Source organism: Mobula hypostoma, chromosome 19, assembly GCF_963921235.1.
Source record: "Mobula hypostoma chromosome 19, sMobHyp1.1, whole genome shotgun sequence".
Taxonomy (NCBI): domain Eukaryota; kingdom Metazoa; phylum Chordata; class Chondrichthyes; order Myliobatiformes; family Myliobatidae; genus Mobula; species Mobula hypostoma.
The window spans coordinates 38,893,034-38,920,895 of record NC_086115.1 but is presented as its reverse complement, the minus strand read 5'-3'; the positions used below and the strand labels follow the sequence as shown (position 1 = coordinate 38,920,895).

The window sequence follows — 27,862 nt, the reverse complement described above, 5'->3', positions numbered from 1 at the left end:
ACATTGCCCATCCTAGAGCTCAGTTGCAGTCAGGGAGAACCAGTCATTTGCTCAGTTGAGTCATGGTTGAGCACTCACTCTCCCAGCTGGAGCTCCAGAGCAAGTCATAACTCTACCAACAATGATCCAGACCTGAAGGCAGGCAATCATTATCCTAACAGAACAGGTACAAATCATTACAAATTATTAGTAACCCAAATGGAGACAAAAAGAGACTGCAGATGTTGAAATTTAGAGCAACACACAAAATCTTAGTGGAACTCAGTATCTATGGAGGGAAATAGATGGCCCACACTTTGGGTCGGGACCCTTCATCAGTCTAGATTTTATCCTTACTTCCAAGGGACCAGGAGCAAAGAGATTTATGAACCTTTCCTTGTAAATTGTTAAAAACTAATGGATTCAAATATAATGAAATATTTCCCCTTATTACAAACAAGTTGAAATTCAAATTGAGAACGATATGCTTGTTAAACTAAACATTTGTCAAATCCTAGCTAGTGAACTCAGAATCGGAGTCAGATTCAAAATTGTATTGCATTTAATCTAGTGATCCAAAACATGAGAAAGGTATGTTATCTGAGGCCAACAATGTAGATATGCTAAGTTTAAAAGTTCAAAATAAATTTATCATCAAAGTGCGTATATGTTACCATATATTACCTCAAGATTCACTTTCTTCAAGATATTTACAGGAAAATTAGAATCTATGAAGACTATACATAAACAAAGACTGACAAACAACAATGTGCAAAAGAAGACTAAATGTGCAAATAAAAATTAATATTGAGAATATGTAAAGAGTCATTGAAAGTAAGTCTGTAGGTTATAGAATCAGGTCAGCATTACAGTGAGTGAAATTGTGCATGTCAGTTCGGAAGAGTGATGGTTTTAGGGTAATAACTGTTCATGACAATATGGGACATAAGCCTTCTATACCTCCAGAAAAATGGTAGAAATGAGAAAAGAGCATGTCCTGTATGGTGGGAGTCTTCGATAATAGATGCTGCTTTCTTGTGGCAGCACTCCGTGTAAAGTGATCAGTGGTGAAGAAAGCTTTACCTGTGATGGACTGAACAGTATACATTATTTTCAGTAGTCTTTTCCATTCCTGGGCATTAGTATTTACATACCAAGCTGTGATTCAATCAATTAGGATACACTCCATTGTGCCTCTATAGAAGTTCGTCCGTTTTCGGTGACATGCAGAATCTAAGAAAGTGGAGGAGCAGTCATGCTACCATTGTGATCAGACTTATTGTACATGCCAATCCCATTGTGATCAGACTTAGTGTTCATGCCAATCCCGGGACACTAGTGTACGGACCTCCAGCTTCTTCCTCCTGTAATTGATAATCAGCTCTTTGGTTTTGCTGTTGTTGAATGAGAGGTTGTTGTTGTGGCACCATTCAACCAGACTTCAATCCTATATTCTGATTCATCACCACCTTTGATTCGACCGAAACAAGTGGTGTCAACATCAAACTTAAATACTACATTGGAGCTGTTAATAGCCATACAATCATAGGTATGAAGTGAGTAAGGCAGGGGGGTGATCTCCCAGCCCTGTAGTGTACATTTTCTGATGATGAGTATGAAAGAAATGATGGTTGCCAATCTGTAATAACTGCAGTCTGCCCTTCGAAGATCTAATTGCACGGGAGGTATCAAAGCCCAGGTCTTGAAGCTTAGTGATGAGTTGAGGGGATTATAGTGTTAAATACTGAACTGTAGTCAATGAAGAGGACCCTGATGTATGCATCTTCATTGCCCAGTTGTTCCAGAGAGAGTGAAGAGTTAATGAAATGGCATCTGCTGTTGACCTGTTGTGGTGGTAGGCAAATTAGAGCAGAGCCAGGTAATCTCTCAGACAGTTGATATGCTCCAGACCAACCTCATAGTGGATGTAAGTGATACTGGACAACAGTCAGGTTACCGTGTTCTTGGGCACCAGTATGATTGAAGACTACTTAAAGCAAATGGGTACTTCAATCTGCCAAAGTGAGAGGTTGAAGATATCTGTAAACACTCCAGCCTATTGATTAACACAGGTCTCCAGCCAGGTACACCATCTAGGCCAGATGCTTTCTGTGGATTCATCCTCCTGAAGAATGCTTCACGTTAGCTTCAGAAACTGAAATCACAAGGTTCTTGGGCGTTGTGGGGTTCATGAAGGTGATTCCATGTTCTGTCAGTCAAAATGAGCATAAAAGGCATTGAGCTCATTTGGGAGTGAAACCTTGTCATTTATGTTGCTTGGTTTTGCATTGTAGGAGGTGATGGCATTGAAGCCCTACACAGTTATCAACTATGAGGTTAAACCACTTATCACTTGGACAGGTTATCTATCGCTTGAGGTAAGATGATTTTGAGGTAATCCAAATGAGGCACGCAGAATGATTAGAATAGATAAAGAGAAACTATTTCCCCCAATGAGGGAGTACAATGAGAGTGGGATCATTTTAAAATTAGCTAGGTTATTTAGAGTGAAATATTAAGTAGATTTTCATTTAGGGAATATTAGAAATTTAGAACCTGTTCACTTATAAGCCTCATATTAGGGATAGTCCCCCTTCCCTCCATAAACACAGAGGATACCCACACCCAACACCCCCATCCAGTTCCAACTGTCACCTCTCCCTTCTCCTCTAAGGGTTCTCATTCTCGCCTCCTTACTTCTCCATTTCCAGAGCTTTGTATTCCAGCTTATCTTGCTCCAGCAGCTGTCTCCCATCTTCACACTCCCCTCCCCCATCTTTCCCCCTCAGTTCCTTTTGTTCCGCTCTTTATGTCTCCATCTATCATTCACCTACCACAGTCTTCAAACTTCACCCACAAAATCTGCCTGTCATTTTTCACTCTTCCTCAGTCTACCAAATGTCTCTGAACTCTTTCTTGCACGTCCTTTCTCCTAAAGAGAGTTGGCTATCTCACCTCTGTACTCTCAGTCTTGATACAAGGTTTTGATCCAAAACACTGAACATATATTTCCTCCCACTGACCTGCTATATTCCTCCAGCAGATATTTTGTTACTCCCAATATTGCTCAGTCAATTGAAATTCTCCGGTCAGAGATTAAAAGGTTATAGCATATGATAAAGAGATAAAAATGGGCAAATGAAACTGAAGTAGAAATCAACCTTGAACTGAGTGAATGAGCGAACTGGCTCAAGTAATGAACAGATTACCTCTATATTTTCTGAATTTTATCTCCTAATTAGCTACAAATTGTTGTCCAACCATATTACAGTGAATTGTATAACAACTTATTTTCCTTGCTCCTGGGAAGAATTTGCAGTTTAGCTTGTCGTATTTCACTGACTCACCCGAGTCCTCGCTACAGAAATAGATAACGAAGACATGTTTATCAAGTTACCTCTTTTTGCAGAACAAAGCGATTCTCCATTCTGTTAATATTTTTTTTCAAAACTTTTGGTTTCAGACTGACATAAAAGCCTTCATCTTTCAAGATGCGAGGTGCAAGGTTTCTTGGAAGCTTACTACTTAGAGCAACTAAAGAAAATAATAATTTAATGTTGTCTCTGTCAATTTTTCAAAGAAGATTTATTTGATGAACACTGATAATTATTTCTCATGATAAATGATTGTATGAAAAGCACAACTATACTGTATAAATTTTAAACAATCTTTGTTTGATACCTTGTGACATACTAGGGATGAAAATACTTTTATTCTTTTCCTTCCATAATTTTTCACTCTCATATTCAGCAGGAAACCTTTCAATTATCTGTTCACTTATATAAAAGTCAAATTTGGCCTTTTCTTCTGATATAGTACTGCTAAGTTCACTTTCATTCTCTGATTCTTTCTAAAATAGAACAGACAGTACATGAATGAGCTTCCTAAGTAAAACCATTTTTTTAAAATCTGGGTCAATTAAAATATGCTCCTATTGCTAAAACTTGATCAACTTAATAATAAACTGGATAAAAGAAATATAATATAAAGAATTTAATGCAATTTGTAATATATTCAGTTCAGACATAAATATTTGTACAATTCAGATAAACTCCTGAAGAGAATGGAGTTGTTCTTCATCTACAGTCACCATCTAAGTTCAAAGGAAATGGGATGTGCTGAAAATAATTAGAATGATCGCATTGCACTCACATTTTTAGTGAGTTTATTCGTGTTTTCTCTTCAAATATATGCACAAAGCAGGAAGTAAGATCTCCAGTGATGGAGACCTTTATCCATTGAACCCATATTTTTTTGCATAACTATTCTTTCTTCACAATCTCTTTATTCTCATGGTTACCAGATTTTACTTTCCACCTGAATTCTTGTCCATAATATCTTTCTTCAACAGATACTGCTCAGAGCACCCACTGAAAATATTTGCCTGTACACTAGCTTTCATAGAGTCTTAGAGTTTGTTTTACATCCCCAACTAAGATGGACTTCATTCAAGTCAGCTTCCTTACATCTGTTGCTTTATTTTAATAAGTGGCAAATTCTTTAGGCAAAGAGTGCTGGAAATCCAAAACGAGTAAGGAAGTGATCTCCTCGTTTGTACTTTTATCCTTCTACATAAATTTTATTTTTATTTATTTTATTTAGAGATACAGCATGGTAACAAGCTCTTTGGGCCCAACGAGCCTGCGGTGCCCAATTACTCTTCTGTGACCAATTAACCAACTAACCCATACACCTTTCGAATATTGAAGGAAACCTAGCACTGGGAGAAAACCCATGCTGACATGGGGAGAACGTATAAACTCCTTACGTACAGCGATAGTAAATGAACTAGGGTTGCTGGCGCTGCAATAGCCTTAGTTTTTTCATGTCTTTTAAGCCATATTGGCTAAAATTAATGAAAATTGACTAAACTGCCAGGTGCATAAATAGACCGATAGACCAGTGTAGAGGACAGCAAGAATAGAGACGGCACTTGATAAATAATTTCTATTCAGACCTCTGTTCCAGATGCAAGTTGATGCATTTGCAGAGGATGAATGTTGCTCAACATAAGCTTGAGGAACACAGCCTTTGATTAGACACTTCACAATCTTTTAGCCCTAACTAATAACTAGTTCAATTTTATATTATGCCCTTAGTGCAACGCTATTATGGCTTTGGGGCGTCAGAGGTCTGAGTTCAGAGTTCAATTCTATTGTCCACGGTGAGAACATAGAACCTAGAATAGTACAGCACATTACAGGCCCTTCAGCCCACAATGTTGTGCCGACCCTCAAACCCTGCCTCCCATATAACCCCCCACCTTAAATTCCTCCATATACCTGTCTAGTAGTCTCTTAAACTTCACTAGTGTATCTGCCTCCACCACTGACTCAGGCAGTGCATTCCATGCACCAACCACTCTCTGAGTAAAAAACCTTCCTCTAATATCCCCCTTGAACTTCCCACCCCTTACCTTAAAGCCATGTCCTCTTGTATTGAGCAGTGGTGCCCTGGGGAAGAGACACTGGAATAAAAGAGAAGTTTGTGCAAACACCCTGTAAATGCATGAGTTTCCTCTGAGTGCTCCAGGTTCCTCCAACAGTCCAAAGACATACCAATTAGTAGGCTAATTGGTCTTGTAAATTGTCCAGTGATTAGGCTAAGGTTAAATAGGTGTGTTGCTAGGCAATGCAACTCATTGGGCCAGAAGGGCCTGTCCCACACTGTATCTCTAAATAAATAATAAATACAATCTCTGTATTAATGCATGGGTGATAATGACAGCGGTTTTACTGCAGCTATACATGTGACCCTTACATTATGAGGGCAGTACGTTCTTAGAAGAGGATCCAACTTACAATTTTCTATAATGCAGAACTGTGTCATGTGTGTATGCTTAAGAAAAATGAGTAGAAATAAATAATTTTATTTATTTATTTACTGTTTCAACATAAATTCTAGAGAGCAAAATTTGTTCTGTACGTCAAACTTTTGCATAGTAATTTGTGAATTCTATGAGGGTGAATTTCTATTACCCAGATGAACAGAATATGGGGGTTGCCTCTGTACATATTTTCTGATGCAAAGGTCTGGATGTAAATTACTTACTTGCTCTATTCCAAACTTCTTTTCCTAAATTCACCACAGTGCCTCTCCTTCAAAGTTTGATGTCCCTAACTGACTACTTTAGTCTTCCTTGAATTCAATTTGGACCATTATCCCTTCATAAATTAACCACTTCCCTCCAATTCCTATTGGGTACCGAGGACTATAGTCCAGGTGCGAGTCGATGGGACTATGTAGAATGGCATGGATTAGATGAGCCAAAGGGCCTGTTGCTGCTCTAGGGCTCGATAACTCTCGAACGAGCTTCTGCAAACCTTTCACTCAGCAGTCTTGGCTTTTGTACTCCTTTCCCATTAACTGGAGTACTGGTTTTCACCCTCACTTCTGAACCACCAGGGACATGGTTCCTGTGCACCCTTTCAACTCACCAAGGACTTGTTCCCACACTTATTTCTAACTCACCAAACTTATGATAGTCCTTCACCCTATCATAAACTTTCTATTTGATTTTAAACCTGTCATACATACCTACCTCAGCAATTGCTAAGACATGTTAAATGGGCTTCTTCCAATTCTGGTGAAAGGTCATTAACATTGTTTACCCACCACTGACGACCCCTGATGCTTCTCATATATTGACAGTATTTATTAATAGATTCGATTAGATTAGATAATACACTGACAGCAGCCACAGTATTTGACTTTTGATTTGGATGTGTGTTATTGTTGAATAAAAGTGAAACAGTTGGCATTGTCATGCATGTCAAGTCAGGTCTATATTGTGTTAAATGATATTCATTATTGAAAATATTATTCTGGAGCTGAGGTTCCCCAACCTGGGGCTCATAGACCTCTTGCTTAATGATATTTATCCATGACATAAAAAGGGTTGGAAACCCCTGTTCCAGAGCAAAGGGCATAAAGGATTATTCTGGATACTAGCTCTGACAAAATAACATTTATTCTGATCATAAAGCTTCCTTTGTTCATACTCTTGGTCTCCATAAACAATGTCTCTGCATATACCTAGACACAATTGCATATACAGTATGGCTAGAAGAGAAAAGCAGATACTAACAGGGCATAGAAAATTCAAATGTCTATTTGGGGTCTTCTGATCTTCTTACTCCATAACCTACAAATACAGATGATGGGGCTATCCCTCACTGAAACAGCAATGGACCTTTAAGTAACTCAAAGCATTTACTTCTTTAGCCAAGGTACAATTAGATAAATTTTACTTTGCCCTTTAGTGCAGAAAATATCCCTATTTATTTATACTGTAAAATCAGTCTCAGTTTTTGCACTCCGTTCCCACTTACCAGAGCACTAGTTCCCACCTGATCTACTGGGGATCTGGTTCCTGCACTCCCTTTCAACTCACCATGGACCTTGTTCCCATACTTTCTTCTACCTCACCAAAGTCTCAGTCCCCATACTCCCTCCTGATTGCCATGGGACCCATTTCTGTGTTCCCTCCAACTCACTGGGCTGCCAGTTCCCACATTCTCTTTAAACTGACCAGGGATCCATTTTCTGCACTTACTTTTTTGGTTAATTGGTTCACTGGGAAATGTATTATAATTCCGTATAACATCCAAAAAAGTTCATTAAAAATGTTGGATTATCAGAATAGCAATGGGAATTGGAGGGAGAAGAAATAGAAAGGTAAAAAGAAGAAAGGGACACATATTGAAACTTGCTGTGAGGTTTAATAGAAGTGACTGATATCAGACAAGCTATTTAACACATAATGCTTTTTTCAGTGTCACACAATCAAAACGTGTGTTTTTTTAAGTGAAGCATTATGATGACACTTTTTAATTCAGGCATCTTCCCCCTTCTTTCTCAATCCTGAGGAAGGGTCTCAGCCCGAAACATCGACGTTTACTCTTTTCCATAGATGCTGTCTGACCTGTTGAGTTCCTCCAGAATATTGTGTGTGTTGCAAAAGAACAAAGAGTTATTTTAGGGTAATGTATCAAGTAACAAGTCACCTAAGACTGCTGACAATATTCCATATGTATAGCTGGTACAATTAAAATAACTTTACATCATTGGTTCCAGGAGCAAAACTTTAATGAATATTGGCACTGAGATACCACAAACTCAAAAAAAAAATCTATTATAACATTAGAAGGTCAAACTTGAGTCACCATTTGAAAAAGCTTCAAGCATATTTCTCAAGAGATCTCCTGAAGTACTTCGTTCTGCACTGGCCTATTACCCTTGCATCAGGTGTGATGGTGAATCACATCCCTGACCTATGAAACAAAATTGTGCAAATATCCTACCTATATATCCACATCAAGCACTGTCCCAAATAATTTTCTGCATCACTGATAAAGTATTTAATCGACCTCAGGAGAAAATGTTAATGAATACAGACACTGAAATATCATAAAATCAGAAAAAATCAATATTTCATCAGAAGATCTGATAAGCCCCATTAGTCCTGACTGCATCTTTTCTCATCCCATTTCCTCACACTAAATCATTCCAGTGTTCAATATTAAAGCCTACGTTTTCACCTTTTGTTTTCTTGTTAACTTCTAGTTACCTCCAATCCAGTGAGATGAAATTCAAAGGGTAAATCTCGCAGAGGTGTTTTTTTATGTTCTTGCATCAGTGAATCAGGTGACTCATCCAAAGCAGAAGTAAAAAACTGATTTCCTTCATCCCTCTCTATAGTCTGAAATTTGATATAAATGAAAACCAATAATATGTAAAACCATAATTGCATTTTGTAATTACTATAGATTTTTCTCAAATTTAGATTCACCATCATTCTTCAATTTAAAAAAATCTCATAAATGTTCTAGAATAAATTGGAGATAGGGAGAAATAATTAAAAGGAAAAATCGAACACAATATATTTTTAGTCCCACAAATCAATTGAAAATATGGAGAAATACATACAGGATTTCTAAATACACAAATACACATTCATGATGGAAACAGACAATACAGATCTGTTATGCTCTTATTCTACCCTACAAGCTAATGGAGAAACAGTACTTCCCTCCACCAGAGTAAATTTACAGAGTGATAACCTCACAATGCATAAAAGTGAAAATGGAACTTGCATGGGAATCCAAAAACAATAATTGCAAATAAAAGCATCCAATCTGTCGTGATTATTATGTCTTAGCAAAATCAACATACTGGATATGTCTTGAAGCTCATTTGTCAGTACTAATAAACAAATGATGGCATTTTGTACTCTCCAAAAATCAGTACCCTGGAAAATTTCTGCACACGTGAAAGCAAAAGAGAGGAAATACAAGGAAACCAGAGCTAGTGGGAAGATAAAGGATTGGAAAGCTTTTAAAAACTTGCAGAAGGAAACTAAGAAGGTCATTAGGAAGGAAAAGATGAATTATGAAAGGAAACTGGTGACTAACATCAAAGAAGATACTAAAAGCTTTTTTAAGTACAGGTCCACAATCCCTTATCTGAAATCCTTGGGGTCAGTTACATTTCGGAATTCAGAATTTTTCGGATTTCAGTTCCCCCCCCACCCCCACCCCCCCCCGATACCAAAAAACACGTATGTTCAAGTCCCTTATTTAACCTGCTTCAATGTGGTGGACTTTAGGACCCAGCAGCGCACCACACCTACGCACATCCTCCCCTATACTTACCATCTCTAGATTACTTATAATACCTAATACAATGTAAATGTTATGTAAATAGTTGTTATACTCTATTGTTTAGGGAATAATGACAAGAAAAAATTTTATTTCCAACAAAAATATTCAATAAAACATAAAAATATACAGCTTCAAACCAATCGAATCAAACACATGGTAAATGACTTATTGGAATAAATGTAGAACGTCACTGTCACTGTCGCTATAAAATTTCAGTAACTTATCTTTCTGTTTATTTGAATCATATACAGAGGTAGCTCCGACACTATTTTCTTCAGTAAGACACCGCACAGACACACCACAATCAAGCTTCTGCAATAACTCCACTTTCTGCGTTATTGATAGAAAAGATTCCTTCTCTTTTTCTCATTGTTACCCATAGGGGTATCTGCAGCTCTTTTTGACATTTTCACAGTGAAATTAAATACAAAGTCAACAGTGAAAACAAAATATCAGCGAACAGCAAATGCACGTGTAACCAGTACGAGCGCTGAGTCACAACTGACGTCTGGCGGCCTCAGCTAGTGCTGCCATGTCACACCTGAGTGACGTCAGCTGTTAGCGAAAAAGCTTTGGTTTTCAGAGCTTTTTGGATTTCAGAATTTTGGATAAAGGAATATGAATATGTATATGAAGGGTAAAAGAGAGTCAAGGGTAGATATAGGACCAATACAAAATGACGCTGGAGATATTGTAATAAGAGATGCAGAGATTGGCAGAGGAACTGAATGCGTATTTTGCATCAGTCTTCACAATGGAAGATGTCTGCAGTATATCGGGCATTCAAGAGTGTCAGGGAAGTGAAGTTTGTGCAGTGAAAATTATGACTGAGAAGGTGCTGAGGAAGCTTAATAGTCTTAAGAATGGCCCCTCGGGTTCTCAAGGAAGTAGCTGGAGAGATTGCAGAGGCATTAATGATGATCTTTCAAGCATCGATAGATTCTGGCATTGTACCGGACGACTGGAAAATTGAAAGTGTTACTCCACTATTTATGAAGGATGGGAGGCAGCAGAAAGGAAACTATAGACCTGTTAGCCTGACATCAGTGGTTAGGAAGTTGTTGGAATCGATTATTGGGATGAGATTATGGAGTACCTGGAGGCACATGACAAGATAGGCCAAAGCCAACATGGTTTCCTGAAAGGAAAATCCTGCCTGACAAAACTACTGCAATTCTTTGAGGAAATTATAAGCAGGGTAGACAAAGGAGATGCAGTAGACGCGGTGTACTTGGATTTTCAGAAGGCCTTTGACAAGGCGCCACACGAGGCTGCTTAGCAAGATAAGAGCCCATGGAATTACAGGGAAGTTACCGGCATGGATGGAGTATTGGCTGGTCGGCAGAAAACAGAGAATAAAAGGAGCCTATTCTGGCTGGCTGCCAGTTACCAGTGGAGTTCCACAGGGGTCGGTGTTGGGACTGCTGCTGTTTACGAGGTACGTCAATGATTTGGACTATGGTATGAATGGATTTGTGGCTAACTTTGCTGAAAATACAAAGATAGGTGGAGGAGCAGGTAATGTTGAGGAAACAGAGAGCCTGCAGAGAGACTTAGATAGTTTAGGGGAATGGGCAAAGAAGTGGCAAATGAAATACAGTATATTTCTTTTTATTTTATTGTATTTCACTTTTTCCCAGTAAATGCTTGCAAGAAAATGAATCTCAGGATATATATGGTAACAAATATGTACTCTGATAGTAAATTTACTTTGAACTTTGAACATGAAGCTATATTTCTGTTCCTTCCAAAGTTCTTTAGGTGAAGCAAGTCGAGGGTCATGTTGGGCATTGCACAGGGTCAATGGATGAAATTAAATTGACAAGCAATGGCAATTAGGAGGATAAGGAAAACAAAGACTGATAGAAGGGAGAAAGGGAAATAAACGACAAAGATTCAGGAGTCAGCATTATCTCTATTTGTAATGGGAGGGCCATGTCAAAGCTAACTGGACAGGAAAGAGATGGAAGATTAAAACAAATCAAAAATTACTGTGAATACTGAGCAGGTCAAGGCAACATAGGGGGAAGAAAAAACATTTCAAGTCTGCAACCTTTATCAGAACTAAAAATAGTTGAAGAAACCCAGCAAACACAAATAGTTTAAAAAGCTGGAGGACCTACATGTAGAGATTTGAATGGTAAAATAATTTCCAACTTGAACAGAAGGAGAAGTAGAGAATTGGCAGAGGCTAGTGGTAGACCAGACAACTGGGAATTTTACAAGAACCAGTAGCAGTGACCAAAAAAAAGCTAATAAAGAGGGAGAACATTGATGAGAGAAAACTGGCAAGTAATGTCAAAACTAACCTTAAAGGCTTGCATACTGAGGAAGGGGGTAGCCTGGTAACTCTGTTGGAACCACAGAGAGCCAGACTGGTAAATTTATAACAAGAAATAAGACAATGTAGATTAAATCAATACTTTTGCATCAGTCTTTATGATGGAGGCAACTACAAATATCCCACAGATTCTGATGGCTATTTTTAAGCAGTTTGGAAGAACTTGTAACATCATGAGGGACCACATATTGAATTAACTAATAGGACTAAAAGCAGAGAAAGATCACAAATGAACAAAATATAGAGGGGTCCTGTGCACAAACTACATAAAGTTAGCAGACAGATGCAGCATGTGGTTAGGAAGTTAACTGACATATAGTCTATTACTTCAGAAGGGTTAGAGTTTAGAAACAATCATAAAAAAGACTACTTAGAGGGTATTAGGCAGGATCTAGCTGGGATCAACTGGGTGACTCTATTTAAAGGCAAAGGAATAGTTGGCAAGTGGGAGGCTTTTAAGAAGGCAATATCAAGAGTCAAGGGTAGTATGTTCCTAGGTGAAGGAGAGACACACCAAGTTCGGAGAACCTCAGCTCACAAGAGATATCGAGACTCTAGTAAAGAAGAGGGAAACATATATTATATTTAAGCAGGTGAGTACAACAAATCACTTGACAAATACCAAGATTTTAAGAACTCTGTTGAAATGAAGGAAAGAATTTTCTGTATGTTTTTGATATTATTCCTGCACAATGCTAAGTTAGAGTCTATTTAATGAAGAGGTCACTATGAAAAATTGATCATGTGGGTAATGCACTAACTGCATGAATATATAGTAGGTTATTGGGATGAAAACAGAAGGAAAGATATAAATGTGCATTGCCAAGAACATGAAAGTTTTTACAGCAGTTTTTTGTGGTGATGGCCTGAAACACACTGTTATTGCCATGAATGAGCAAACAGTGTATATTATACTTCAGAATGACATGTTCATGTCCATGCCATAATCTTTCTGTCTTACAAAAAGTATGAGTAAGTCAAGTTAAAAATGTTTTTTTTTTCTCAACTTGCGACCATGCTATGCTTCTCTCCATGCTCCAGTGACGCTTAAGTGTTAAAAATTCTATCAATGTGCAATAAAATTTTAACAGAAATATTGTGAAGGTACATTGATCAAAGGTCATTGACCTAAAAGTATTAATCATGTTTCTCCTGAAGTGTTACTTTACTTACAATTTATAGGTGTTTGCTCTGTTTATAGCCCATGAAATTTGTATTTACCTCCCTCTGCAGGCCATCATTGGGATAATTTTTAAAAGAACAGAGAATTCTATTTCTATTTTGTAATACTAGTGATGGGCAAATACCACAAAGCAACCTTTAACACCTAAATCTGACATTGCATAAACTCCCTGATGAATTATTAGTTTTCCTGTGAGCAACTGGCCTATAAAGATTAGAAAAGTCATCTTCAATTCTGAATTAATCAATATTTGCCCAAGGTTGGTTATACAGCAAACCAATATTTCATTTTTTTTGTTGGTTTAATTCATCACATGAGCAATTTTAAGTCATTTTCTGAGAAGCTCCATGTTAAACTTTATATAATTGCTTAAATAAATAATTATATGTAAATATTTACTTACTAATGCCTTATCAAACTTTGTGATTAGTTCATCATCTTTTATCTGCTGCAGATGCTGTGAAGAAACAAGTAAATTATGTACAAATGAACTTGCAATTCCAGCTAAGGAAAGAAATGCCTCATAAGTTTTTCATTGAACAACATTTTTATAAATAGCAAGAATGTGAGTATCTTTAACGGATATGTTAATGATAGTATTCTCACCTTTAGAATTTTCAGTTTATTCCTAACTCTTCTTCGTATCGTATTAGTCAGTTGTCTTTCACCTAAAATAGAATTAGTTCATAGAGGCAAAATGCTCACCAAGTTATATGTTGTAAAGTTAATATGATTTACTCTAACTACCCAAAGTAATTGTTTTAATATAATACTGAATACATATCAAACAATATTTATAGCATACTCACTATAGGTTAAAATCATGAAAACTTGAAAACCCACACAGAACTTCCTGCATTCTTGAAAAATTATAGAAGTTCTATTGATTGTTCAAAAACATTAAGAGTTAATACAAAATATGGTTCATCTCATTTCTTCTTCCTCCACAGGAAAATGTTTCCTTGCATTGTCAACAATGTTCTGAAATAATACAAGTTCCAAAATGTGGCTGGAATTAAAAATACTTGGGAATAAATTGAGGAAAGTAAAGCTGCAAAACTTTTCTTTATGATAAATGAATTCACATTTTTATTTAGTTCTCTGTTGTCTTGGGAGATATTTATATATCAGAGGACCAATTGATACCTGAAGTTCCTGGTCTCAATCTCAATAGATGTTTTATAAGTTCCTTGGTTCTTAACTACAGTATTAGATTTGATTTGGTTTAACTAAACCAAAACTGAAAATGTATTATTAGATATGATCTTTAGGAGAAGTACTTTTTTTTACCAAGGGTTTAATTCAGTGGAATAGAGCAATGATACCTGAAACAAAAAGTCGAAACAAGCTGTTAAAAGAGAAAGTCACTTATGCCCTAAAACTTAAAATATGACAAATTTTAAATTGTTTGAAGAGTTGTATGCATACACTTATCAGGCTTAACTATTTTTTTCCAGTGAAGGAAATAGTTCTCAGGCCAAAAGGGCAATTACTCAGGTAAAGATAATAAATGTTATAATCATGCAGCCAAATGTTTATTGGAAGAAAAGTGAATAATTAACTGTAATAAGAGTAAAATATCAGAATTCTCAAGAGCCATCTTCAACTATCAACAGAAACAGCTATAAATATAAAACTGATCAGTGAACATTATGATTATGAAACATTATAATTATTACGAGTTAACTAATTTCCCTTTCTTCTTAATCTTCCTACTTCTTTTGAACCATCTGAACTTATTACCTTCCTTTGATGCCCTTCCACACTTGTCTGCCAAGATGAGGTCACAATCACCTGGTTTCATTCATAAAGAGCCATCCACCACACATTCTCTTCACATGTTCTTTTCCTTCGAGCATCCCACAAGGATCTATAATCGAAACCATTCTATATCTCATCTACTAACTATTTTTTGCAACATCAACCAGGAACACTCCACTTGTTTCCGTATGTAAGCTGATGACATACAACTATGCTATATCTCACCACTACCATTCACGTCCATTCTACTGCCAGAATGATTGACATTCTGTTCTGAATGGTCAGAAATTGCAACCACAATCAACAATCTGCTCATTGACTCTTCTCTTGTGCTGACAGCAACCCTCTTCCTTGTACCTGTCTGACCAAGCTGGAACATTTGCAACCAATAACTTTTTTTAACTCCGAGATGAGACTTGGATCACAGTTCTAAGAAATGCAACTATTGATTTCAGAATGATTAATATTACCTAATTCCACTCCTGTCTCAGATCACCCTCTGCTGAAAACCTCATGTTGTTTTGAGATTGATTATTCCAAACATCTCTGCCTGGTCTATTTTATTTATTCATTTTTGGCTGTCATTAATAACACCAATATTTAATTATCATGCTTAAATGGGCTGCAGAAGCTGTTGATCCTTCTTGAAGCATACTGTCTCTCTGGTGAATGTGTTTTCACAAAGTAATTAAGTAAAGGAAATGCTTTGAATGTAGTCTCTAATCTTGTCCACAATTGCCATCTCCTCCTGCTTCTGTTTCTTCCTCAAAGCAACAGAATACGAAATAATCTGACCCCGAATATAGGCTTTAAAAGTGTCCCAAAGAGTGTTAACCGAAATATCTTCTGTATGGTTAATTGTAAAAAAAAGCTCAATCTGTTCATTCATAAAATTAACAAAGTCCGAGTCCTGAAGCAACAGCGAATTAAAACGCCATTGTCTATTATTTGGTATATTGGCCATAAGTCTCGACAAGTAACTATGATCACTTTCTCGATGGACTCTGACATAAATGTGTGTCTACAATCTTGCAAGCTTGGTTATTTCCAAACTTAATTGTTTACAGCGCTGCTCACTTTCAGCAGCCAATACCCTAAGCTCTGGAATTCTCTTGTTAGACCTATAACCTATCTCTTTCCTCCTTTAACACAAATATTTTTGGCATTTTGCCTAATATCTCCTTTTGTATGAAAATTTATTATGTTCAGATAGCATGCCTTGGATATTAAAGGAGCAAAAGAGATGCAACAATGTTGGTGCGTTATAACTTTTATGAGAGCTAGTTACAAACAAATCTATCTGCTCAGAAAAAATATGCCTAAAGGCACATTTTCTTCAGCTGAAGACTACAGAAGTTACCCCTAGTTACCATGAAAGACTAAAACTGGTTATTTTAATTCTAGGAAATGCAACAACCGTATGTTTAATTGTTGAATGGTTTCTAAGAATGGGTCTCTTGAAATAGATGGTAGGAGGTTCAGTGATATTCATGTTCTTTAGGTAAGTATAGAATTGTATTAGATATATGTTACTCATTCTTCAGGTAATGGGCATGAACTTTCTATACGCAACTAACATATCTTCACATCAAATGGGTTGGGAATTGAAAATTACTTCAAAGTCACTATGGCTTGTAATGTGCTTGATCACCTTTTATGTTGATGTCACTGAGTTTTATTCAAATGTTTTATTGTTTACATAATTGTTGACGGATGGCATTGTTAGGGCAATGGAAGTTATGATGTCAATTTGCACCACAGGACAGCCTTAGTAATTGTTTTGGTTCTTTTCATCGACTTATTTTTGGATGGTAGCACACCAATATTCAGAAGCATTTTAATGACTCATATACCCATCCTATAGGTATACCCTGCTAGAACAGAGTAGCATGTTGTAAATGTCATTGTTTATAATTATTAAACAAATTGCTGCATTTTGTGTTGATATACATATTTGTTGTCTTATTGTGAATGGTCTAAGTGTAAACATACGTTCCTCTGTCTTGGAACTGCCGTCATCCCCGATTTGGTCAAGTAGCAATGAATATTCAGACCCTTCTGCAAGCTAAAAAGAAAACATACTTAAATGATAAATGGTCTATATGTGTTCAATTACACGTACTCTAATAAACTTTGCTTAAAATATTAGTCATTAAACAGTGTGTTGTAAAGGGATGTAATGGGAAGCTGAAGACAATATTAGATAGATCATAAAAGTGAGAAGATATACAAAGTGCCTTCGAGCCAATTAAATTCTGTTCATCTGTTGTCATTATTGCTTTGTAGGAAATATAGTACATAACATTTGTGCACAGCACGCAACCATAAACTAATGTAACGACACATAATCATTTTGTTGTTTGATGGATTAACATTGGAGATAATTTACCTGCTGAAGATCAATAAATGCTGGCCAGAATTAAAAATAAATTTCTGATGACATGGGGAAAATTGATTACAAGGATGTGGGTGGTAAGCAATGACACAGCGTATAGAAGTTGCAGGGAATTTGAAATTAATAATTAGTAAGGAACACTAAATGAACTAGTTGGTGGAAGCTATCAAGGGCACACAGCCTGAGTAGAGGGACCATTGATAAGCAGAAGGAAAGGAAAGATATATGATTAAGGTGGATGAAGGATGTATTCCAAAAATGAAGAAATGCTCAAATGGCAAAACAGTACAACCGTGGCTGACAAGGGAAGTCCAATCTAATGTAAAAGCAGAAGAGAGAGCATAAAAACAAAGCAAAAATTAGTGGGAAGACAGAGGATTGGGAAGCTTTTAAAACCCTACAGAGAACAACTAAGAGACTCATTAGGAGGGAAAAACTGAAATATGAATGCAAGCTACCAAACAATATCAAAGCGGATAGTAAAAACTTTTTCAAAAAATAAAAGAGAGATGAGAGTGGATATAGGACCGCTAGAAAATGAGGCCAGAGAAATAATAATGGGGCCCAAGGAGATGGCAAATTAACTCAATGAGTATTTTGCATCAGTCTTCACTGTGGAGGATACTAGCAATGTACGAGATGTTGAAGGATGTGAGGGAAGAGAAGTGAGTGCAGTTACTGTTACAAGGGAGAAGGTGCTCAAAAAGCTGAAAGACCTAAGGGTACATAAGTCACCCAGGCCGGGTGAACTGCACCCTAGGGTTCTGAAAGAGTAGTGGTAGAGATTGTAGAGACATTAGTAATGATCTTTCAAAAATCATTGAACTCTGGCATGATGCCAGAGGACTGGAAAACTGCAAATGTCACTTCACTCTTTAAGAAGGGAGGAAGGCAGCAGAAAGGAAATTATAGACCAGTTAGCCTGACCTAGTGGTTAGGAAGATGTTGGAATCAATTGTTAAGGATAAGATTATGGAGTACTTGGTGACAGAGGACAATATAGGACAAAGTCAGCATGGTTTCCTTAAGGGAAAATCTTGCCTGACAAACCTGTTGGAATTCTTTGAGGAGATTACACATAGGATAGATAAAGGGGGTGCAGTGGATGTTATATATTTAGACTTTCAGAAGGCCTTTGACAAGGTGCCACACATGAGGCAGCTTACCAAGTTAAGAACCCATGGTATTACAGGAAAGTTACCAGCATGGTTGGAGCATTGGCTGATTGGTAGGATGCAGCAAGTGGAAATTTTTTATGCTATATATCAATGATTTAGATTATCGAACGGATGGTTTTGTGCCAAGTTTCATGGAAGGGTAGGTAGTGCTGAGGAAACAGGTAGGCTGCAGAAGGACTTAGACAGATTAGGAAGATTGGCAAGAGAATAATAAATGAAATACAATGTTGGAAAATGCATGATCATGCACTCTACTAGTAGAAATAAATGTGCAGACTATTTTCTAAATGATGAGAAAATCCAAAAATCTGAGATGCAAAGGGACTTGTGAGCCCTTGTGCAGAACACACCAAAGGTTAACTTGCAGGTAGAGTTGGTGATGAGGAAGGAAAATGCAATGTTAGTATTCATATCAAGAGGTCTAGAGTACAAGAGCAGGGATGTGTTGTTGAGGTTTTATAAGGCACTGGTGAGGCCTTACCTTGAGAATTATGAACAGTTTTGGGCTTCCCATCTAACAAAAGATGTGCTGGTTTTGGAGAGGGCTCAGAGGAGGTTCAGAAGGATGATTTCGGGAATGAAAGGGTTATCATACAAGGAAGGTTTGATGTGTCTGGATCTGTACTTGCTGGCATTTAGAAGGATGGGTGGGGTATCTCGTTGTTGAAAGGCCAAGGCAGAGTAGATGTGGAAAGTATGTTTCCCATGGTGGAGAAGTCTAGGACAAGACGGATACAGGATAGAAGGTGTCCATTTAAAACAGAGATGTGGAGAAATTTCTTTAGCCAGAGAGTGGTGAATTTTGGAATTTATTACCACAGGCAACCGCGGGGGGCTAGTTCGTTGGGTGTATTTAAGGCAGAGCTTCATCAGTTCTTGATTGAAAATGGCATCAAAGATAATGGGGAGAGGGCTGGGGAGTGGGGCTGAGGAGAGGAAAAAGGGATCAGCCATGATTGAATGGCGGAGCAGACTTGATGGGTTAAATGACCTAATTCTGCTCCTATGTTTTATGGTCTAAGATATGACTGAGCTGACAGTTTTCCATGAACCAAAAAGAAATCTACAAATTCTTTTCAGGTTAAGCTACAAGGATAAAAGCCACTCAAAGTCCAAACTTACATCCCCATCATGTGAGGTGGAAACGGGTAAGGCCGGGCCAACAGGGCTTGGCGAAGCTGTATAGGCCAATCCCCTGTACAGTGGATACAGTGGATTGCAGAAGCAATGACGAACTCCATCCATAACATCAATTTCAGAGGATGATGGAGATTGGAGGGCCTATGCTTCACTGGAAGCAAGGGCCCAAGTAAGTAAGTACAAGATAAAAATAAAGTTTACAAAAAATGAAAAAGATAGTTTGGGTAGTTTCTGAAACCTTAGGATTTTTTTCGCTTCAGAATTTGACAAGGAACAAATAAAAGCAGGAGAATAAAGGAAGGTAATTAGAAGGAGAGCCAGCATAACATCATGTTCTTCCAGAGATACATAGTTTTTAAATACAACTGGAATCAAATACCAAAGTGAAGCCTTGGAGTGTGATGAGTAAGTAATTGCAGTTGCCAACAGCAGGTGACAAATACCTTTGAAATGGCAAGGTTTTATCTGATCATGAAGGTAAATCAGGGTGATGATGTTGAAGAAAAGTTAGACAAGGTCATTTGGTGGTTGAAATTGAGAGAGTCAAGTCCCACTTAAGCACGTTACGTTGGAGAGAATAGAAAAACAGGTAAATAAGGAAGCTGCAAACAGGTCTAGGGAGAGAGATAGACAAAGATGAAGACTTTGATGTAAAGAAATCGAGCCTCTTAGAGTGGCAAAATACGAAATACAATACCCTTTTTCTTATGTTTTCTCTTCTAATTGTAATTCGTCGCCTTATGTGTTCTTCTTGTGCATTCTCATCCTGGTGAAACAAATTTCCGAGTCAATTAATAAAAAGATGGTATGTTTGCTAAATAGAATTGCAATTCTGTCTGAATCATGGCATCATCCTACTTTCTTCCCTCTATTCCTAGTCTAAAAAACGACCTCTCCAAAGCCTGTCCTTCCAAATATGCTTTGTCAACTATCCCATCTCTAAAAAACAACTGAACAATTTTAATGTTTTTATCTACTGAAAGACAAAATACAATGTTGTTACTGTGAGAACTTTGCATCATTAGATTTTTTTCAAGTATTAACTATTAGGATTTTTGCTGAATGTCAGGTTTTTCTGTTAGATTATAAAAACAAATATAAGACCTCTGGTTGAAAGTAAGATTTAGTTATCAATAGAAAAGTTATTATTAAAACATGTCACCTACCCACAATTCATCACTGTCACTTTGAGAATTTTGTGCTTCAGTTTGATCTTTCTGTCTGAAGAGTAAAAGCAGCTATGAGTTTTAGTAAAGTTTTATACTGTTGATGCCAACATATAAGAATGACAAAAAGTAGGCAACAGAAATTGCTGAAAGGGCCTTACATGATGGTTCCTTTTTCCCATGTAGATAGCACAATGGAAAACACAAGTAACTCAGAAACCAAGACCACTCGGTTGCTGGATGATGTCTAAAGGGTGGTAGTGGTGGGGGTTGAACAAGAGGCAACAGTGTGCTTGAAGGAGGCAGAAAGGTTTCTATGTCCATGATATAGCCAAAAGTATCATTTAGAGGTGGGTAGTGTGGGGGCATTGATTTGGTGGGGGAGTACAAACAAGTGGTGTTTCAGACAAGCATCACAATTGAGGGGAGATGTAATCTGCAAGCCTGATAGAGGTTCTTACGATTGAATGGACACTGGCAAATAGTGGGAAAATTAAATAAAAATCGAAGAAACTCCGTTGATTAGTGAGTCTATGATCAACAATCAATTAGGAAGAACAGAAGATCAGAGGAGGGGGCACGTGCCAGTACCTAGGAGGATGGAACTTGGGGTCCATAAGAGTAAATGAGTAAATAAATTAAAAGGAAACTTTTTCTTTCTTTCTTTTTCAATCTTTTTATTAATTTCATAGAAACAAACATAACATGGTAGTAGTACAAAGTTATTGGGAATACATTGTTATAATTAAAATTAACAGATAACACTTAAATGATAAAACTCCCAATCATATAGGATATGGATGAATAATATAAAACAAAGAAAAATATCAAAAAAAATCATGAAAAAGGAAACCCCCCCCCCCAAAAAAACTAATCTAAACAGAATTAATCAACTAAACTAAAAGAAAAGGCATGGGCTGTTTTATAATATCGTAAACAAGGAGAAAAAAGAAAGCCTTAGTGTCGATGACTCCGTTCCTCTCAACCAACATTACAAAGAAGTAAAATAAGTTTGGAAATGGTCAAATTACATCATATGAAAATGTTGAATAAATGGCCTCTAAGTCTTTTCGAATTTGATAGAGGGGTCAAAAACAACACTTCTAATTTTTTCCAAATTTAAACACAGTATAGTTTGAGAAAACCAATGAAATGCGGTGGGAGGGTTAATCTCTTTCCAATTCAGCAAAATGGATCTTCTAGATATTAAAGTAAGAAATGCAATCATCCGACGAGCTGAAGGTGTTAAGTGATTTGATTCTATCATTGGTAACCCAAAAGTAGCAGTAATTGGGTGAGGTTGTAGGTCTATATTTAAAACCGTTGAAATAATATCAAAAATACCTTTCTAAATATTTTTTCAGCAAAGGACGTAACCAAAGCATGCGAGTTAAAGAAGCTATCTTGGAGCGACATCTATCACATATAGGATTTATATAAGAGTAATAACGAGATAATTTATCTTTGGACATATGAGTCCTGTGCACTACTTTAAACTGTATCAACGCATGTTTAGCTCATATAGAGGATGAGTTAACTAATTGAAGAATTTTTTCCATTTTTCAATCGGTACAGTAATCTTGAGTTCTCTTTCCCAATCAGTTTTAATTTTATTAGATACATCAGGACATAAATTCATAATTATATTATAAATAATTGCTACAACGCCTTTTTGAAGAAAATTTAAATCTAAAATTTTTTCCAAAATATCCATTGAATATAAATGCGGAAAATTAGGAGAAACAGTAATTAAAAAGTTTCTAACCTGTAAATATCTAAAAAAGTGAGATCTAGGTAAATTATATTTATTAGATAACTGTTCAAAGGACATAAAACAATTATCCAAAAATAAATCACAAAATCGTACTATACCTTTGATTTTTCCAATCTAAATAAGCTTGATCCATAGTGGAGGGTTGAAAAAAGAAAGTAGATATAATAGGACATGATAAAATAAATTGGTTCAACCCAAAAAATTTTTGAAATTGAAACCATATATGTAGAATCTATTTAACTATTGGGTTATTCATTTGTTTATATAATTTAGAAAGAATAGAAGGAAGCGAAGTCCCTAAAATAGAACCCAGTGAAAACCCTTGTAAAGAATTACATTCAAGATTTACCCAATGTGGGCTTGAAATTACATCCAAGTCCCGTAACCAAAATTTTAAGTATCAAATGTTAATTGCCCACTTGTAAAATCTAAAATTCGGGAGCACTAACCCCCACCCCCCCCCCCGTCTTTTTTAGATTTCTGTAAATGCCTTTTACCTAACCTAGGGTTTTTATTCTACCATATATATCAGGAAATTTTTGAATCAACATTATCAAAAAAAGATTTTGGAATTAAAATTGGTACCGATTGAAATACATTTAAAAATTTAGGCAAAATAATCATCTTGATAGCATTGATCTGACCGAACAGTGACAAAGACATTGGTGACCATTTAGTAAACAAAAGTTTAATCTGGTCAATTAAGGGTAAAAAAATAGCTTTAAATAAATCTTTATGCTTTTTCGTGATTTTAACCCCTAAATATATAAAAGAGTCAATAACCAATTTAAATGGTAAGCATCCATAAATAGAAACCTGCTTATTTAGGGGAAATAATTCACTCTTATTAAGGTCCAATTTATAACCAGAAAAATTACTAAATTGAGCCAACAAAGATAAAATAACAGGAATTGATTTCTCCGGATTAGAGATATATAATAACAAATCATCTGCATATAATGATAATTTATGTATTTCATTTCCGCGGGTAATACCAAAAATGTTGGGCGAGTCTCGGATAGCAATTGCTAAAGGTTCAAGTGCAATATTAAATAATAAAGGACTAAGAGGACATCCTTGCCTAGTACCGTGAGATAGACGAAAAAAGGGAGATCTTTGATTATTAGTACAAACTGAAGCTACAGGGGTATGATATAACAATTTAATCCAGGATGTAAATATCAGACTAAAATTGAATTTCTTGAACACACTAAATCGATATGGCCATTCAACTCTATCAAGAGCTTTCTCAGCATCGAATGAAATAATACATTCTGGAGTGTTAAGTGAAGGGGTATAAACAATATTCATTAACCCTCTAATATTAGAAGATGTATAACGGTCTTTAATAAATCCTGTTTGGTCCACAGAGATAATATGAGGTAATACCCTCTCTAACCTAGTTGCTAAAATTTTTGAAAAATTTTTTGAATCTACATTGAAAAGAGATATCAGTCTATATGATGTACAATCAGGAGGATCTTTATTCTTTTTAAGAATTAAAGAAACAGAAGCTTCATAAGACGATTGTGGTAATTTACCTAAACTGAATGCTTCCTTGAATATTCTAGACAACCAAGGAGAGAGAATAGAGGGAAAAAAACTTAAAAATTCCACTGTAAAACCATCCGGACCAGGTGCTTTACCGGAATTCACTGATGAGATTACAGCTGTTATTTCTTCCTCTGTAATAGGGATTTCTAATGTTAAACAGTCTTTGGGTGATAATTTTAGAAAATTCAATTTTCTTAAACAATCATGCATGATGTTAAAATCATGAGGAAAGTCAGAATGGTATAAAGAGGTATAAAATTCTTGGAAGGTTTTGTTGATCTCGTCATGATCAACTGTCAAAGTATCATCATATTTACGGATCTTCGTAATTTGACATTTAACTGAAGTAGATTTCAATTGATTAGCTAATAATTTACCCAATTTATCACTATGAATATTGAATTCACTTCTGGTTTTCATTAATTGATTTTCGATCGAGGATTTTAATAGTAAACTATGTTCCATTTGAAGTTCAACTCTCTGTTTATAAAGCTCCTTGATAGGAGCAATAGCATAGTTTTTATCAATTTCTTTAATTTTATCAACCAACAAAAGTATTTCATTCATAGTATGTTTTTTTAAACCAACAGAATAGGAAATAATCTGTCCGCAGACATAAGCTTTAAAAGCATCCCATACTGTTCCGTTGGAAATTTCTTCCGTAATATTAGTTGAAAAGAAGAAATCAATCTGATCCTTCATAAACTTAACAAAGTCCAAGTCTTGAAGCAAATTAGAATTAAATCACCATTGTCTATTAGTAGAAAAAGTACCCATTAACTTAATAGAAAGTTTCATCGGAGCATGATCCGAAATGGCGATAATGTCATAATTTCAATCAATTACAGATGGAATTAATTCAGAGTCAATAAAAAAGTAGTCAATTCGAGAATAAGAATGATAAACATGTGAAAAGAATGAAAATTCTTTGTCCTTTGGGTGTAGAAATCTCCAAATTTCTGAAATCCCAGAATCAGTCATAAAAGAGTTGATAAGAGTAGCCGACTTATACCTATGGATCTATCCAACATGGGATTGAAAACTTTTTCATTGTATTTACAGTAACAAGATTTAACTTAAGTTGCTCCAGAGAAAGCAACATTTTTAAAATCTGCTTGGTCTGTGACTGTTCAATAACAGGCTCAGTTTGTCAATATATGGATTAATTTCTCACAGAAATGCTGCATACATGTCCAGGTACAGGAATTACAACATCACATACAGACACAAATGGAAAAGTGCTGAACACTTCAGAATTTGTACGTACAAACTTCAGTAAGTTTTGGAGCTGTAAGATGACTGAAGTATTTCAATGTCTTTAGTGACCCTTTAACTGGCACCTAAATAAAGAACACTTTTTTGATGCCTGTTCAAAGAAAAGCATTTTCTGGGCCTGCAAGCTCCAGTTTATATCACAAAGCCCGAAAAGGGAGTGCTTCTTAACTCTTGATGTCATTTAAATCATTAGAGACACTACTGCAGGTTGCAACCAGCGTTTACACCCAGAAATAAACATGGTGTATTGCTGATAAAATCAATTTTAGATTGTGTATCACTGAAAAAAACAGCTATTACTTATACAATTTCTACATGGTGGGGAGGGCAGTTACTCATGAAAAAGGTACAACAAATTCCTCTGTACTGTCTTCCCATTCATCACTCTAAATCTACCCATGCTCTTAACAGACTTAAAAATCAGCTTTATTTCTAACACTTCCAGGGAGGACTAGGCAAATTGCTTCCTATCCTCCAATATGGGGTCATGATGATCTGTACATCTAACACTTGTATTATATGTACTAGTCCTTTAAACAATTCTAGTTATTTCACATCAATACTGCAAACATCCTTAACACCATTGACTCCAAAGCTTTTCAATGCATTGCAATAAATTCAGTTTGGGTCAGTTTGGCTTCCAAATAAAAGTAACCATACTTACTGTGCCATTTTATTAAACTTGAGCAATGGTCCTTGAATGGATATTTATAATGGGCCTGAAAGCAAAACAACGTAGCAAATCATATTCAAACTTACATTAATTATAATATTGACAGCCAGTTGTCTGTTACATGCTTATTCAGTAAGATTTTTTTTCTGATACAAATCTAAAAATCAAGGATTAAGATATGTTTAAAAAGATTAAGTATTTTTCAATTCTTTAAAAAGCTAGAAGACTCAAAAGTGACAAATGCAATTCATGTGATTCAAACTTGAACAACACACAAGCAAGGCAATATAGTCTTTCAACAACTCAAGCTAGTGGAACATCACTTATCCGTTATTTAATACCTATCACATTTTCATTGTGAGTTGAAGCCTGCTTATTAATTGTAAGTGAATTAAACTATGTCTGCTTTCTCATTAGACCATTGGATGTGTCCTCTCAGGTCTCTTCAGTAATCCTACTGCATAGTAGCACAATCTTTGCTGAAGTCATCAATCCAAACTTCATGATAGTCCTATCAGACCACACTAAGTCTCATACCTTCTGGCAGAAGCCCATGTATCCATAGGAACTTACTGCTTTGGTCAACCATTAAAACCTATTTGGGTATAATCATCAATTGTGTAATGTGCAGTTATTTCTTGCTGACACAGTTGAGAATGGATTCTATTATTAAACGCTCAAACCACAGTTGTCAATTATTGGTGCAATATTTCTTATTCACAATCCCATGATACCAAGGAGATGGGGGTGAAATTTTCAAGTTGTGTGTTTTCATGAGCATAGAGCAGGTTGCATCACCTTCATCAGATTCACTAGTAGAGAAGTTTCCAGGCCAGTTAATGCCTCCATTACATGAGTTTAATTATTGCTGTTCATGCCAAGGAAATAATATGGCAACCATCTTTATGAGATTCTATATATCATCTTTCAGGATCTGTAGCTTCTGATCAATGCTATCAAGTGTCCATAGTCAATGGCCACTCAGATCCAGAGCCCAATCCATTATACTGGCTCAAATCATCTCCATAATCCATACTTCTTTCCTAATAACTGTTAATTTCTGTTTTATTTTTGCAAGCACTACTCATTTTGCAGTAAAGATGCAGCAAATGTACACTTAAAGTAACAAATAGAGAGTGCTGATACTCAGCAGATCAGGCACATCTGTGCATAAACCATCATATCTGGCATAGTGACACATATATAGCAAGAAATAGCTAACTCCAACAAAAAATAATATAGCCATTTATCTTTGAAATTCAAAGCATTACTATTGCTAAATTTCTCAGCATCAACATTTTTGCGGGGTCACAGTTGATCAAAAACTTAACTGGATTAGCCATATAAATACTGTGTCTACCAGAGAAAATCAGAGGCTTGGAATCAGTGACATGACTCATCTCCTGGCACTTCAAAGCTTTTCCACTATGTACACATGCAAGGTAAGACTTCTCCATCATACTCCCATCCCTGCTCACCCAAACATTGCATGGATTGAAACTCTTAACTTCTTTGGATAAGGGTAACCGAAACAACATTCATGAGGCCCAGCACCTCCTTGGACAAAGCAGTCAGCTTGATTGACATCTACCACCTAATCATTCATTCCTTATTCTGCTATGATACTGTGGGTGCAGCATATGTGATATACACAACATATACACAACATGTGATGAAGTTACTCACTAAACCTATTTCCACAAATGCTTCCAAATTCAATTCCTCCGCTAACAAAGGGTTTGGCAATTAAAAAAAGAATGTCAGTATTAATGGTTTCTTCC

The 27,862-nt window shown here is 36.3% G+C and overlaps 1 protein-coding gene across 1 annotated transcript in view; it reads right to left on the bottom strand.

The window, feature by feature from the left end:
* LOC134359133 (protein CC2D2B-like) overlaps positions 1-27,862 on the bottom strand; it is a 139,454-nt gene that overhangs the window by 110,558 nt on the left and 1,034 nt on the right. Inside the window, exons 2-9 of the mRNA XM_063072098.1 lie at positions 20,806-20,860; positions 20,337-20,405; positions 16,919-16,991; positions 13,772-13,833; positions 13,569-13,622; positions 8,549-8,680; positions 3,661-3,829; positions 3,377-3,513 (exon numbers count right to left, since the gene is read on the bottom strand). Of these exons, the coding sequence (XP_062928168.1) occupies positions 3,377-3,513; positions 3,661-3,829; positions 8,549-8,680; positions 13,569-13,622; positions 13,772-13,833; positions 16,919-16,991; positions 20,337-20,405; positions 20,806-20,860 (751 nt within the window). The remainder of the gene's footprint in view (positions 1-3,376; positions 3,514-3,660; positions 3,830-8,548; positions 8,681-13,568; positions 13,623-13,771; positions 13,834-16,918; positions 16,992-20,336; positions 20,406-20,805; positions 20,861-27,862) is intronic.